General features: G+C 50.7%; 1 protein-coding gene across 1 annotated transcript; it reads left to right on the forward strand.

The window, feature by feature from the left end:
* The first annotated feature begins 4,835 nt into the window (after positions 1-4,835).
* On the forward strand, positions 4,836-13,128 carry RND1 (Rho family GTPase 1). The gene is made up of 5 exons (XM_032294906.1): positions 4,836-5,041; positions 5,789-5,876; positions 8,525-8,634; positions 9,508-9,642; positions 12,027-13,128. The coding sequence occupies exons 1-5, from the start codon at positions 4,922-4,924 to the stop codon at positions 12,270-12,272; spliced, it is 699 nt and encodes a 232-aa protein (XP_032150797.1). The 5' UTR covers positions 4,836-4,921; the 3' UTR covers positions 12,273-13,128.
* The last annotated feature ends 2,997 nt before the right edge of the window (positions 13,129-16,125 follow it).

Raw genomic sequence — 16,125 nt, forward strand, 5'->3', positions numbered from 1 at the left:
GCTCACCGTAACCATCGCCTCCCAGGTTCAAGCGATTCTTCTGCCTCAGCTTCCTGAGTAGCTGGGATTACAGGCACCCGCCACCAACGTGGCTAGTTTTTTTTTAGTAGAGATGGTATTTCACATATTGGCCAGGCTGGTCTCAAACTCCTGACCTCAAGTGATCCACTCACATCAGCCTCCCAAAGTGCAGGGATTACAGGTGTGAGCCACTGTGTCTGGCCAGGAAGAGCCATCTTAACATGCCAGACTTCTATTGGATTTTTAAATTTTTCTTGTAGAGATGGGGGATCTCACTCTATTTCCCAAGCTGGTCTTAAACTCCTGGGCTCAAGTGATCCCCTCACCTTAGCCTCCCCAAATCCTGGGATTATAGGTGTGAGCCACCACACCCGGTCTTGGCTATGGAGTTTTAAATAAAGTTATTTAAAAGAGGTTTAGGCTTGTCTCGGTGGCTCACGCCTGTAATCCCAGCACTTTGGGAGGCCGAGGAGGGTGGATCACAAGGTCAGGAATTCCAGACCAGCCTGACCAACATGGAGAAACTCTGTCTTTACTAAAAATACAAAATTAGCCAGTCATGGTGATGCATAACTGTAATCCCAGCTACTTGGGGGGCTGAGGCAGGAGAATTGCTTGAACCCAGGAGGCGGAGGTTGTGGTGAGCCCAAATCGCGCCATTGCACTCCAGCCTGGGCAACAAGAGCAAAGCTGTATCTCAAAAAAAATAATAGTAACATCTAAAAACTCCTTCTACCAGGCATGGTGACTCATACCTGTAATCCCAGCACTTTGGGAGGCTGAGGTGGGAGGATCACAAGGTCAGGAGTTTGAGACCAGCCTGGCCAATATGGTGAAACCCCGTCTCTACTAAAAATACCAAAAAATTAGCCAGGCATGGTGACACATGTCTGTAATTCCAGCTACTTGGGAGGCTGAGGCAAGAGAATTGCTTGAACTGGGAGGCAGAGGTTGCAGTGAGCCGAGATCAGGCCACTGCCCTCCAACCTGGGTGACAGAGCAAGACTCCGTCTCAAAAGACAAACAAACAAAAACTTCTCTAGTTAAATTCCTCCAGTTGCATTTAAGCAAATAGGTGCCCAGAGAGAGAAGTAACTTACCCAAAGACACACAGCTTGTTAAATACAAAGCAAGGTCCAAGGCCTATACCTACTGAATGTTGGTTCCATCCTTTTCCTGTTACCTCTCTGCCCCCTGATCTAACACATACGTTCACACACACATAACACCCTTTCCACGAAAACCCACAAACATATGACCCACAAAATATCTTTGGAGACACATCTTGAGCCTCAGCCATGGTGGTGGCTGCTCTGTAATATTGCTCAGGTTTTCTGCTACTTGACCCTGAAATACAGCCACTTAGGGAAGAATCAGTGTTGGCACCAGCTCTCAAAACTTCTGTCTTGGAGGAGCTCAGGTATGGCAATGTTTTTAGAAACCAGAAGAAGCTGTTTGCTTAGCAGGAACAGCTTTTTGTTTGTTTTTGAGACAGAGTCTTGCTCTTTCACCACGCTAGAGTGCAGTGGCGCCATCTCGGCTCACTGCAACCTCGGTCTCCCGGATTCAGGCGATTCCCCTGCCTCAGCCTCCTGAGTAGCTGGGACTACAGGTGTGCGCCACCACACCCGGCTAATTTTTGTATTTTAGTAGAGACGAGATTTCACCATGGCCAGGGTGGTCTCGATCTCCTGACCTCATGATCCGCCCACCTCGGCCTCCCAAAGTGCTGGGATTATAGGTGTGAGCCACCGCGCCCCGCATCGGGAACAGTTTTTACTTTTTCTGAATGTTTATTTGGAGTGGCGGATGGATGGTGTGTGTAGGGGGAGGTTGGTAGAGAACATGTCGAGAAGGCTAACACTTTTGGGGCTGTGATTGGAGGGAACCCAGTTAAGGTTTAAGAGGATGTATGGAAATTCTATTGATGCTTCCAGAACTAAGTCTAGATGAGACTGAAGGTAGGGGACAGGAGGATACAGACGGAGAAGGTCAGGCTGAGGGAAAGGATTCCAGATTGAGGCAGTCCACGATCTTAACAGCTGTTCCTGGAACTCTCCCAAACCCCGCTTATAGACAGCTCAGAGAGGCGGTCAGGCTGCTGGAAAAGGGCAAGAAGAGGACGAATTCTATCAACAGAACATTATCTGAGGACGGAGCATGAGGCCTGGGGGAGGTAGAGGGCAGAAACCTTCAGAAAGCCTGGGAGAGGAAGGCAGGCAGCTAAGGGCAACACCTGGATAAGGATGCCCTTTCCACCCTGAAGTTTCCCTCAGGCCATTCCCCATCCCTGGAAGTGAATGGAGCTTAGGACTTGGGTGGCGAGCAGTTGTAGGTCTTGGCCCCAGAGCCACGTGGTTTGACTGGAGGAACACTGGCTAGGCTATATTCCCAAAATAACATCTACTCTCCTAACTGCCTATAGTGGGCACTGGAAATCTCACTCTTAGAGATCTGTCCCTTTAGGTCTGTGGAAGGCTTTCAAGCATCCTTTGTCACAGGGAAACTACCCCTGGGTGGGGCAGCAAGGACTATGAACTAAGAGTAAAACCCAGGCTGGGGCGTGGTGACCTATGCCTGTAATCCCAGCACTTTGGGAGGCCTAGGCGGGTGGATTGCTTGAGGTCAGGAGTGTGAAACAAGCCTGGCCAACATGGCGAAACCCCATCTCTACTAAAAATACAAAAATTAGCCAAATGTGATCGCAGGCACCTGTAATCCCAGATATTCAGGAGGCTGAGGCAGGAGAATAGCTTGAACCTGGGAGGCAGAGGTTGCAGTGAGTCATGCCACTACACTCCAGCTTGGGTGACAGAGCAAGATTCTGTATCAGAAAAAAAAAAGTAAAGCTCAGATGAAGCAAGACCCAGAGACGCTGCGCTTGACAAGGGGAAGAGACTACTCTCAGTTTTGCCCAAGGTTGGTCTTCCTTCAATCACGAATCCCCAGGAGTTCTTATTTGGATAGTTTTGATTCCTGGACAATCAGTGGTTTATTTAAGCTGTGGGCAGCCCATAGTTCTGTCTAGTAGAGAAGCTCCTCAAAATACAGGGGTCCCACAGGTCAGGTCTGTTAAGAAGTTATGTAGCTCATCTCAACCTTAGATTGTCTGAGAGCTTCTAATCCCAAAATCAAAATCCTAGGTCCAGTCTGGGCTTTAACCAGCTGACACACATTAGTTCATCAGTTTCAGTGGGCGTTAACATGGAACTGGACCTGTGCCTGATTCATCCAGGAAGCTGAGCCCAGACCACAGAACAAACACCCCTAAGCAGCTCCTGCCAGGCATGGGTGTGAGGCTGTCTGGCCAAGCAGACAGCGACTGTGTTTGCTTTGTCTTCTCTCTCCCACCCCCACTTGCCAGAGTCCCTCATTTCTCTCTACTCATCTCTGGGTCAGGTGCTGTGTGTTTTTTTCCTGGATGACTCTAGAAAGCTCTCTCTCTCTGGTGGTGAAGGTGATGCTTGAAGAAAAGAAGTCTTTAAGGCCGGGCGCGGTGGCTCAAACCTGTAATCCCAGCACTTTGGGAGGCCGAGGCGGGTGGATCACGAGGTCAAGAGATCGAGACCATCCTGGTCAACATGGTGAAACCCCGTCTCTACTAAAAATACAAAACATTAGCTGGGCATGGTGGCGCACGCCTGTAATCCCAGCTACTCAGGAGGTTGAGGCAGGAGAATTGCCTGAACCCAGGAGGCGGAGGTTGCGGTGAGCCGAGATCGCGCCATTGCACTCCAGCCTGGGTAACAAGAGCGAAACTCTGTCAAAAAAAAAAAAAAAAAAAAAAAAAAAGAAAAGAAGTCTTTAAAAGGGGTACAGGCTAGGCGTGGTCACTCATGCCTGTAATCCCAACACTTTGGGAGGCTGAGGCAGGCATATCATTTGAGGTCAGAAGTTCGGGACCAGCCTGACCTACATGGAGAAACCCTGTCTTTACTAAAAATCCAAAAATTAGCCGGTGTGATGGCGCATGCCTATAATCCCAGCTACTTGGGAGGCTGAGGCAGGATAATCACTTGAACGGGGGAGGAGGAGGTTGTGGTGGGCCAAGATCACAACATTGCGCTCTGGCCTGTGCAACAAGAGCAAAACTCCATCTCAAAAAATAAAACAAAATAAAAATAAAAGGAGTACAGCAGGAGCTGATATTGGGAGGGGAAGTAGGAACTGGTTTGGATGGAAATTAGAAAAAGCAAAAAAGCCAGACATCAGGCCAGGTGCTGTGGCTCATGCCTGTAATCCTAGCACTTTGGGAGGCTGAGACAAGCAGATTGCTTGAGCTCAGAAGTTCAAGACCGACCATCCTGGGCAACATGGTGAGACTCTTGTCTCTACTTAAAAGATGTAAGGAAAAAAAAGAAAAAAAAGTCAGAGAAGCTCTGGGCCACCTCCCCCAACCCCAATCCGCCAACACACACACACACCTGTCTATAGTCTAAGCAGGTCCTGCTCTTGTAACCCACCTGGGACAGTCCCTGAAACTCCAGCCTGTCCTCACTTCCTGCTTCCATAGCTAGTTTGTTTTACGACACGAATTGGTGGACACTCCAGATCATTTTATGTGGCTTCCAGTACCCTTTCCCCTTCCTAATACAAATGCAAAACAACGTGGGAATCCCCCTTCAGTGGGAAGCAACGGTGCAGCTTTAAGAGAAAGGAAAGGGAGGAAGAGGGCGCTGACTCAGATCCTCAGATCCATTGGCTGCTGGAGGGGATCCCACCTCAGGGATTGGGCGCAACAGAGTCCGCCTCCTCCTGTGACTGGCTCGGCCAGAGAAATATAAGGCGGCTGTGCTCGCCTCCTCCTCAGTTGGAGGGAGACAGGGAATCCGGCAGTGTTGGTGTGCTCAGACGCACCTGGCCCCTGAATCGGAGTTCAAGTCCCGCGGACGCTGCAACCATGAAGGAGAGACGAGCCCCCCAGCCAGTCGTGGCCAGATGTAAACTCGTTCTGGTCGGGGACGTGCAGTGTGGGAAGACCGCGATGTTACAAGTGTTAGCGAAGGATTGCTATCCGGAGGTGAGCTGCCCGCCCGCCCCCGGCTTTTCTCCCTGCCTGTCCCCTTGCCCGCCCTGGGGTAGATTTCCACCGGCCCAGGAGACGTGGCTCCCCCAGCCCCAGCCCATCCTCAGCCGCTTTCTGAGGCTTTCCCATTCTCAGTTGCTTTCTGGCTGGAGGACTGCCCTGCCTTAGCTTCCCCTGAGACCTGTCCCACTTCTGCCGCCCCGCTGGCTCCTCCTCACCTCTTCACCCAGAGGCCCCATCAGATCCCCTCCACCTTCCTGCGTCCCTGGAGTCTGCCCTCAGGAGAAGGCACTGGAGGCATTTGAGAGTCTGGGGTTTCTTCTTGACGTAATCCCTGCCCGTCTGCTCACCTGCGCCGCAAAGGCTCTATGCCTGCCTCCAGCTGGGCTCTTCTGCAGCCCCTCTGTTTACCTGTCCGGAGGAGCTTGAGGAGAAGATGAGCTAGGATTGGCTTGTGGCTCTCTCAAATTGGAAAGCACAAATCTGGGGATGGGAAGAATCTGTGTGTGTATGTCCCTGATCGTCTAGGATATGGGGGGAGGCGTCATTCACATTTCTCACTGTCACAGCAAAGTGCCTGTGCCTCCACAGTCCCTTCCCTCCTGCTCCGCTCCAGGCATCCCCTCCTCTGGCTCCTTGTCTCCTGAGACTGTCTCTCTGAGTGTGTGTGTAGCCATCACTAACCAGAGGATCTGAGGGTAGGGGTGCCTCGGGGTGAACGTTTCCCCTCTCTCTTCACAGACCTATGTGCCCACCGTGTTCGAAAATTACACAGCCTGTTTGGAGACAGAGGAACAGAGGGTGGAGCTTAGTCTCTGGGATACCTCAGGTAAGAATTGTGGCTCCAAATGCCCCTTTCTAACCTCCACTGGTCTGCTGTGTAGCTGCTGTATTTTAGAAATTGTTTTCCCCTTTGGTGGGGAGAAGTGAAAGAGGGGGATCTGAAGATTCCTTAGTTGTGGGGAGGGGTGACAGTTGGTCAACTCTGTTGGATCATCCAGGGGTGCAGAGTGGGTGAACCCTAGGAGCCACTCTCTTCCCTGGGTCTAGTTCCGCCCTTCAGAGGGCTGGGATGGTGAGGTGAAGGGACCCATGAATATTCCTGGGGGGGGCAGTAAAACAGGGCTTCTCCATTTCCATTCTCTGCCACCCAGCAGGCAAGCGTGCGCGCACACACACACACATGCACACTCACACACACACATACACCCTTTACGTCCCCAGAGCAAAGCCAAATAAGAGGCAAGAAGAGGGAGTGCTGCTGGAGATAGTGTGGTTGGGATGGGGAGACAAGCCTGCTTTGGGGAAAGACTGCTTAGACTCAGTTTTGTCTCCTGCATTCCATCCTGGGCCACTGCTGTCCTCCTGCCGCAGCTCAGCCCCACTTACCACAGCGCTGCAGCTCGGGGATGAAGCAATGCATCATCGATGTTTTGGAGGATGGGGAAGATGGCTTAATATAGGGGCACAATCAGTTGTGAAGAGTGGCCGGCAGGGCAGAGGGGAGGTTGGCTCTGACTGTTTTCCCTCTACTGGGGTGAGGTAGAAGATGCTCTGTGTCTCTAGAATCTAGAAACAAATGTTTTTCAAGCCTTTCAGCCCCAAGCCCTTGTGCTAGGCTATCCTTTGCCTTGATTCTGACCCCTTCCCATTATTTCTCTACCCCAGACCTTTTTCAATAGACTGGCTCAGAGTTATAATGAAGGAGTAAAAGCTGGGAATAGGGGAAAGAAAATAAAATCCACCCCTCCCCAGAAATGCATCTTCAGGCTGAGTTTAAAGAGGGGCTATAAATCCCTAGGTGTTTCCCGTTACATATAATAAATACGCTGTCCTGCTCCTCCAAGAGCTGTTCCCATGCTCCAATTCTGAGGTCTGAAAAGATTGGAGCTTGGGGATGGTAAGACAGATAATGAGCCTTTACCCCCTAAACAAAAATTACCCAACCTGGTGTGCTTTTCCCTGTTGCAGTTCCAGGGCTTGGGACGCAGGGTTCTGATTCTCCTGGGTTGTGCTATGTTGGCTAGATCCAACTAGACTGCAGCTTGACTGCATGATGTGTAGTTTTTTGGTTTTTCATCTGCTGTACCCTCCCGCCTTCCAGTCTTCCCAGAATCTCACTGCAGCTCATCTCTTTTCACTACCACTGCCCAAGCCCCCTCCCCCCACCTCCTCCCTCCTTCCACAGTCAGAATGCAGCCCTCAAATCCCAAACCAGATCACAGAAAATCAGCAAGTGTTGTCTCTGTTCCCTGTGTCACACACCCACCCCCCAGTTTCCAAAAGGATAAAGGCTGTCAGTTATTCTTAAACTCTCTGTTTCAGATTAGTTCCCATAAGGAAGGAGGAAGTGGCGTAGGTGTGTGGGATAGGACGTCCCGATGTTGGGGTCAGGGTTGCTCCTGTTCCCATTATTCACTTGCTAGTCTTAGGGGAGGGGGATTGCTTGGAGCCAAAATGGAGGCCTCCTCCCCTCCTCCTTCCCCAGTGCTGCAGTGCTTCCGCTTCTCCATGCTGCAGTGGTAAGACCCCACCTCAGAAAGGGATGGGGGAGTCTTGCTAAAGGAGCAGGCAGCTATCCCAACTCCCCTGTATTCCCTTTTTTTTTAATGACCAACGCCCCCCCCCCCCCGCCGTTTCCATGGCGATTGCGGTGCAGGGAGAGGGGCTGCTTGCTATTCTGAGCACGGATTGTCTGGGTTCCAAATCCGCTACCGCTCCTTCCCCAGGGTGGAGGGGTAGGCTCAGCCCCTAGCATTCTCCCATATGGGACCACCTGGGTCTGCATTGCCTATTCCCCTCCCAATGAAGGACTCTTGCTCTAGCCTCTAAATCCCCAGCTATTGGTGCTGCTGTCTTAGAGGCTGCCTTCCTGAGATCTTGGCGGGGGGTGGGGGGAGGGTGGTCAGGGGGTACAGCTTTCCTTTGGCTCTTTTCAGTGTAAGTCGATCTGGGTGGGTGGAGAAGTGGGCACTGAACCCTTGATGCGCTCCCTCCCCTGCCAGCCTCCTAAAGTTCTTACCCCATGGCAAAGCAGCAGCCAGGTTATGTAACAGGCAGGTTTGTCTCTTCACTGGGGAGACCCTGGAGCAGAAGGGAGTGAAGCGGGGCAGCAGGCAGGCTCTGGAGGAGAGGGGCCCTGAGATAAGCATGGTCTCTCCACAGGGCTGGAAGCATCTTCTGTGACTCAGAAAACTACTCCATCTCCAATTAAGCCTGCTGCAGGAGACCCAGACAGGGCCAATTTATACTCCACCCACTTTATTTTGCCTTCTTTCCCTTTTTCTGTACTAAGGGGGATGATATTCTTGCACGACCTCTGGCAGGCGATCCCAAGCTTCCAGCCGCAGCACATTCCCCTGGGAGACAGGTGGATCCTCTGGGATGGAGGATGGTATTCCCAGGGCGCTAGGGCTTAGGCCTACTGGGGAGGGGAAACACCGTGGCTCACCATCAACTCTTTCTGGCCTACACCAGGATCTCCCTACTACGACAATGTCCGTCCACTCTGCTACAGTGACTCGGACGCAGTATTACTATGTTTTGACATCAGCCGGCCAGAGACAGTGGACAGCGCGCTCAAGAAGGTAAGACTAGATCACCTCTCCACTCTGACTTAGCATGAGAATCAAGAAGGAATCGTGGGGACCTTGTCATGAATCCCCTCGTATATAACAGCAAGAAATGGAGGCCAGGGAAGGAAGAGATTTGCCTGAGGCCACACCATTAGCTACAGCTCTGGGACTGGAACTCGGGTCTCCTCACCCCACTGCCTCCTGCCCTTTTTGTTATCCCATGTCGCCTTGCCAGAGGCCCCACAGGGAGAGTGGTGTTGAAGACTCAGGAAGCAGAGGATTGGAGTCAGAGAGCCTTTAGGTGATACAACTTGAGGGTCAGGGATGGGACTTTTTGAAGGCAGCTTCTATAGACCCTGATCCCAGTCCCACTGAGACTGGACAAGCCAGCCAGGTCTGAGCTGAGCTGCTGGTATGAAATGCTTGGGTCTAGGCAGATCCGCCAATGCTGAGGAGTCCCAGGAAACCCTGTGTACCCAGTATGGTATAGAAGATGCTGGGGTCACATTCTTCCCTTGGGAAGAGACTAGTTGGTTGGCTTCCCCCGGCATTCTGGACTTGTGAGACCCTTTGGGGTGAGGGGGCAGATCCATGCCCTGTATGCTTGGCAGAGTGGGAGAATTGCCCCTGTGCTCTCTCCCGGATGACTGGGCCATAGACTGGGGGAACAGGCTACTCAGCACTCTGGGGGCCCCAAAGGCCTTATGGGCAGGAAGATGATGTAATTAGTGCAGTGGCGATGCTGTGACTCAGAGGGAGGACTGGGCCGGTGATAAGAGAGGTGATGTGTGTGACGTTGCCAGCCAGGCTTCTCCTGGCATCCGTCTGCCACTAACTCTCCTCCCTTCTTCCTTCTCCTTCCCTTCTTCCTGTTTGACCCCTCAGTGGAGGACAGAAATCCTAGATTATTGTCCCAGCACCCGCGTTTTGCTCGTTGGCTGCAAGACAGACCTGCGAACAGACCTGAGTACTCTGATGGAGCTGTCCCACCAGAAGCAGGCGCCCATCTCCTATGAGCAGGTGTGTGCGCGCAAGCGCGTGTTGCGGGGAGAAGTGGGGAAGGCCACAGACAGATAGCTCGAAATATGACCCTGGCTCAAACTCTTCCGCTACAGCAAGAGAGAACTGGTGTTATAATTAGCAAAGGAGTCACCTGGAGGGAGGTGGTAGGTACCTGCTTACCCAGATGTGTGCTGTCAGTTAGCAGGTGAGTTATTCCTGTGTGTGCCCACCTTTCTAAGATTATATTCTGACCACCTGCATTAGAATCATTAGAGGTGTTCATTAGAGTTTCACACACACACACACAAGAGGCCAGGTGCAAGGTGGCTCATGCCTGTAATTCCAGAACGTTAGGAGGCTGAGGCAGGAGGATTGCTTGAGCCTAGGAGTTTGAGATAAGCAAGCCTGGGCAACAAAGGAAGACTGTCTCTACCAAAAAAAAAAAGTCGGGTGCGGTGGTGAGTGCCTGCAGTCCTAGCTATTCAGGAGGCTGAGGTGGGAGGATCACTTGAGCACAAGAGGTTGAGGCTGCAATGAGCTGTGATTGTGCCACTGTGCTCCAGCCCTAGTGACAGAGTGAGAGCCTATCTCAAAAAAATAGGTGGGGGCACCAGGCGTGGTGGCTTACGCCTATAATCCTAGCACTGGAGGATCACTTGAGCTCAGGAATTCAGAACTAGCCTGGCCAATACGGAAAAACCCCATCTCTGCGAAAAATACCAAAATTAGCTTGTTGTGGTAGCATGTACCTGTAATCCCAGCTACTCAGGAGGCTGAGGCAGGAGAATTGCTTGAACCTGAGAGATGGAGGTTGCAGTTAGAAAAGACTGCACCACTGCACTCCAGCCTAGACAACAGAATAAGACTCTGTCTCAAGAAAAAAAAAAAAAAGCCCAGGCATAATGGCTTATGTCTGTAATCCCAGCACTCTGGGAGGCTGAGGCAGGCGGATCACCTGAGGTGACCAGCCCGAGACAGGGTCTTACTCTGTCACCCAGAATGAAGTGCAGTGGTGTGATCCTAGCTCACTGCAGTGTAGAACTCCTAGGCTGAAGCGATCCTCCCTACTATTTGAGACTACAATTGTGTGCCCACTTCCAGCAATTTTTTTTTAAATTAAATTTTTATAGCTCTCTACTTCCTTTCCTGTGAATTTTTTAACATTTAAAAAAAATTTCTGACCAGGCGGGGTGGCTCACACCTGTAATCCAAGCACTTTGGACACCAAGGCGGGCAGATCACCTGAGGTCAGGAGTTCAAGACCAGCCTGACCAACATGGTGAAACCCGTCTTTATTGAGAAAAACATTAACAAAAAAATTTCTATTATTTTTATTTTTGAGATGAAATCTTGCTTTGTCGCTCAGGCTGAAGTACAGCGGCATGATCTCGGCTTACTGCAACCTCTGCCTCCCGGGTTCAAGTGATTGTCTTGCCTCAGCCTCCCCAGTAGCTGGGACTACAGGTGTGAGCCACCGTACCCGGCTAATTTTTGTATTTTTAGTAGAGATGTGGTTTCTTTCGCCATGTTTCCCAGGCTGGTCTCAAATTCCTGATCTCAGGTGATCCACCCACCTCTGCCTTCAAAAGTGTTGGAGTTACAGGCGTGAGCCACCAAGCACAGCCTAAATATTTATTTTTTTCTTTTATTGAGACAGAGTCTTGCTCTGTCACCAGGCTGTAGTGCAATGGCGCTATCTCGGCTAACTGCAACCTCCGACTCCCTGGTTCAAGGGATTCTTCTGCCTTAGCCTCCCGAATAGCTGGGATTACAGGCATGTGCCACCATGCCCAGCTAATTTTTTTTTTTTTTTTTTTTTTAGACAGAGTTTCACCTTTGTTGTCCAGGCTGGAGTGCAATGGTGCAATCTTAGCTCACCCCAACCTCCACCTCCCAGGTTCTATTTTTAGTAGAGACTGGGTTTCACCATGTTGGCCAGGATGGTCTTGATCTCCTGATCTCGTGATCTGCCTGCCTCAGCCTCCCAAAATGCTGGGATTACAGGCCTGAGCCACCATGCCTGGCCACTTAGGCTGGTCTTGAACTCTTGGCCTCCTCAAGTGAGCCTCCCCCCACAGCCTCCTGAGTAGCTGGGATTAGCAGCACTAGCCACTGCTCCAGCTATCCCCAGAAATTCTGATTCACTAAGTTTGGCATCGATATAGTTTTAAGAATATTCCAGGTGATTTATAATGTGCAGTCAGGCATCATCTTAAGAAAAAGAGGCATCATCAGACAGGGTGTATGGCCCCCCAAAATAATAATTGAATAATCGGTAGAGGGTGGTGGTTGGAGACTGGGAGCTGGGTCACCTCTGGAGTGGCCCTGGGGAGTGACACATAGAGGCAGCGTCACAGAGCCTTTTTTGGCCACCGCGTTAATGCCCTTACCTCCTCCTGCAGGGTTGTGCAATAGCCAAGCAGCTGGGTGCGGAAATCTACCTGGAAGGCTCGGCTTTCACATCAGAAAAGAGCATCCACAGCATCTTTCGGACAGCATCCGTGGTGTGTCTGAGCAAGCCTAGCCCTCTGCCCCCGAAGAGCCCTGTCCGAAGCCTCTCCAAACGACTGCTGCACCTCCCCAGTCGCTCTGAACTCATGTCTTCTACCTTCAAGAAGGAAAAGGCCAAAAGCTGTTCCATTATGTGAAGTGGAAATTGGAGGGGGGAGATAACCCCCTACTTCCTCCCTTGGGGTGCAGAGGCACGGGGAGAGGGAGGATGAGACAATTGAGGACACTGGACATGAGTTTTTCAGATGGCCATGGTGAGGGCTTGGAAGGAGACAGGAATGGGGCAAGGAAGGAGCCAGGCCCGGCGTGAGGACCTGACAGAGAGAGAACCATCATACCCCAAGCCAGGCACTAGGTTGTGGACAGGGCAACTACCCCAGTGCCCCCCGCCGCTCCAGAGGAAGGAAAGCTGTGGGGGACGGGGGGCATGCTGGCCTCATGGGCTTGGGGGCCTACAGCAGCCTCACCTTCAGCATCATGCCTCTTCCACACAGCGTTTCCATGCAGGCCAGGGGATGGGAGGGGTCCCTGAGCCCTTCCCTTCCCCTCTAAGGAGGAGCAGAGGAACAGAGTGGGGAAGCCGAGCGGCAGTTCCCTTGGGGGCTTAGCCCAGGTGCTTCATAACTGCAATCGGAAGTGCAGGAGCTGGTCAGAGCCAATGAGAAGGAAACCTCATCTTTGCATAGCCCATGCCTCGTGGAGAGGTGATATCATACATTCACATGCTTCTCACCTAAGTCCCCAGGGTCCAAGGGAGAAGCCCCAGACCCCCTTCTCTTGCAGAGTGTGGGGGGTGGTGGTGCTGCAGGGGCAGGGCTGGGTGGGGGTCACCAGACTTTCTGCCCTTGGGGCAGTACGGCTGGCATTTGTTTTATAGACTCTTGTCTTTGGAATTGGGGGGAGGGGGGAGTGTTTCAATCTGTTATATGTTCTGTGTTTAATGAAGAAAACCTATTTATTAATGAAAAATATAATATAAAGAATTTGGCTCCATTTTTGTTTCTGTTTTCTTTGGTTGTTATACTTGTTTTCGTCTTTTTTCCTTTTTGTGGAGAACGGGGTCTCGCTATGTTACTCAGGCAGATCTTGAACTCCTGGGCTCAAGCTATCCTCCCACCTCTGCCTCCTTAATAGCTGGGATTATAGGCGGGAGCCACCCTGCTGGGCCCTTTGGCTGATGATAATGAGAGAAAAGCTGTCCTGGGGCCCTTTCTGTGGGCTGCAAACAGGCTGCCTCCACCATTCCCCAGCTCCTCCAAGAAAGAACTTCTCTTTTCCCCCATCCCCTGCTGCAGCCCCACCCAAGACCTACTAAACCAAGGAAGAGCTCCTTAGCCCTAGAGCAGGGGAGTGGGGTTCTCAACCCTGGAACTATTGACATTTTGGACTGGATAATGATTTGTTGTGAGGCACTGTTCTATGCAGACTAAGATGTTTAGCAATGTCCCTGACATCTGCTGGATGCTAGATGACAGCACCCTACTCCCCAGCTGTCACAACCAAAAATGTCTCCAGATGTTGCCAAATGACCCCTGTGGAAAAATTACTCCTGGTTGAGAACCACTGCCCTGGAGAGTCTAGAGGAGAGAAAAAAGATTAGGTGAAATCATCAGTAGGGGACCCCACCCCACGTTGAAGGTGGACAGACTAAGCCAAAGCTGGGGGAGGTTCCTGGGTTCTGATCTCTTGAGTTCAAGGAGAGGTGACAGACCTTTGCCTTCATGACCTTCCAATTCCGACGCCTACTGCTGGCAGCTCAGGGACATTAACTCTTACCTTCCTTTCTCAGTGACTTACAGCTCTTGCTTTCCAAGTGCCATGGTGTAGTGCTAGCACTAGAAATAAAGTTAGCATGTATTGAGAACTTAATGAGTGTGCAGCACTGTGCTGTGTCTAGGGCTTTATATTATCATATTTAGCCTCATCAATGATAAGAGCTAACATTTGTTAAATGTTTACTATAGGTCAGGGGCACTTAAACGAGGTTTTTTTTTGAGACAGGGTCTCACTCTGTCGCCCACACTGAAGTACAGTGGCATAACCACTGCTCACTGCAACCTCAACCTCCTGGTTCAACTTATCCTCCTACCTCAGCCTCCTGGGTAGCTAGGACTACAGGAGCGCTACACTAGGAGTCTATTTTTTGTAGAGATGGGGTTTCGCCATGTTGCCCAGGCTGGTCTCCTTTTGGGCTCAAGTGATTCTCCTGCCTCGGCCTCCCAAAGTGCTGGGATTACAGGCATAAGCCACAGTGCCCAGCCCCACTTGTGAGTTCTTTATATGTTATTTATTCTTGTGATAACCCTATGAGCCTTTGAGGTACTATCTACTTTGTTTTTTTTTTGAGACGGAGTTTTGCTCTTGTTGCCTAGACTGGAGTGCAATAGCGTGATCTTGGCTCACCACAACCTCTGCCTCCAAGGTTCAAGCGATTCTCCTGTCCCAGCCAGGAGCTGGGACTATAGGAATGCGCCACTATGCCTGGCTAATTTTTTCTTTTTTCTTTTTTTTTTTCTTTTTAAGTAGAGATGGGGTTTCTCCATGTTGGTCAGGCTGGTCTGGAACTCCTGACCTATGGGAGTGAGCCGCCATGCCCAGCCACTATCTATTTCATTTGACAGACAAGAAGACCAAGAGATTAGGTAATGTGCAAAAGGTCACACAGCTAGAAAGTGGTTGAACATGGATACAAAGCCAGGCAATCTGGCTTCACATCATGCACTCTAACCTGCTTGGCTATCCTGTCCTGTGAGGGAAGTGGTATTATTATCCCTGTTTTGTAAATGAGGAAAGAGAAAACCAGAGATGGCGTATAATTTGCACAAGATCACAGTACTAAGTGGATTACTACTCCATCTCCAGAGATGAAGGTTTGGGTGCAATGGCTGATGCCTGTAGTTCCAGCACTTTGGGAGGCAGAGGCAGACAGACTGCTTGAGGCCAGGAGTTTGACCAGACTGGACAACATTGCAAGACCTTGTCTCTACAGAAAATGAAAAGATTAGGCCATGTGAGGTGGCTCACACCTGTAATCCCAGCACTTTGGGAGGCCAAGGTGGGTGGATCACCTGAGGTCAAGAGTTTGAGACCAACCTTACCAACAAGGTGAAACCCTATCTCTACTAAAAATACAAAAATTAACTGGGCATGGTGGCAGACATCTGTAGTCCCAGTTACTTGGGAGGCTGAGACAGGAGAATTGCTTGAACCCGGGAGGCGGAGGCTGCAGAGATCCAAGATCATGCCACTGCACTCCAGCCTAGGCAACAGGGCGAGATTCTGTCTCAAAAAACAAAAAACAAACAAAAAAAAGATTAACCAGCCATGATGGGGTGCACCCGTGGTCCCAGCTACATGGGAGGCTGAGGCAGAAGTTTCGCTTAAGCCCATGAGGTCAGGGCTGTAGCGAGCTGTTTGTGCCACTGGACTCCAGCCTGTGCAACAAAGTGAAACCCTATCTGAAAAATAAAAAATATATAAAAACAAATAAGAAAACAAAGATGCACGTTTGTGAGAGAACTTGTGGGGCAAGGAAAATAAGTATCCTTGAAGCTCAACGTCTTACAGGTGTCATGAGAGGTGTGAACAAGTACTAGGGGAACTCTGCCACTATGAACTAGGACAAGCTTTATCACCTTCTGGGGGCTCAATTTACTCATCTTTAAAGAGGGTTAAGATGGCAGCCTGAAACTAGGGAAAGGCGATGGACTCTGAAGTTAAATGAACCTGAACTTCAGAAAAGAAAGAAAACCATTCTCTTCTTTTCTCTTTTCTTTTCTTTCTTTTTTTTTTTTTTTTTTTTTTCCAGGCAGGGTTTTGCTCTGTTACCCAGGCTGTAGTGCAATGGCACGATCAGGGCTCAATGCAGCCTCGACCTCCTGCGCTCAAGCAGTCCTTCTGCCGTGGCCTCCCAAAAGCCACCTCACTTGGCCGGTTCTTCTAACTATGCGGTCTTTGAAGGTGTACTCTTTCTGGGTCACAATCTCCTCA

The sequence above is a fragment of the Sapajus apella genome, unplaced genomic scaffold (genome assembly GCF_009761245.1).
Source record: "Sapajus apella isolate SASKATOON/1434 unplaced genomic scaffold, GSC_monkey_1.0 scaffold2, whole genome shotgun sequence".
NCBI classification, from domain to species: Eukaryota; Metazoa; Chordata; class Mammalia; order Primates; family Cebidae; genus Sapajus; species Sapajus apella.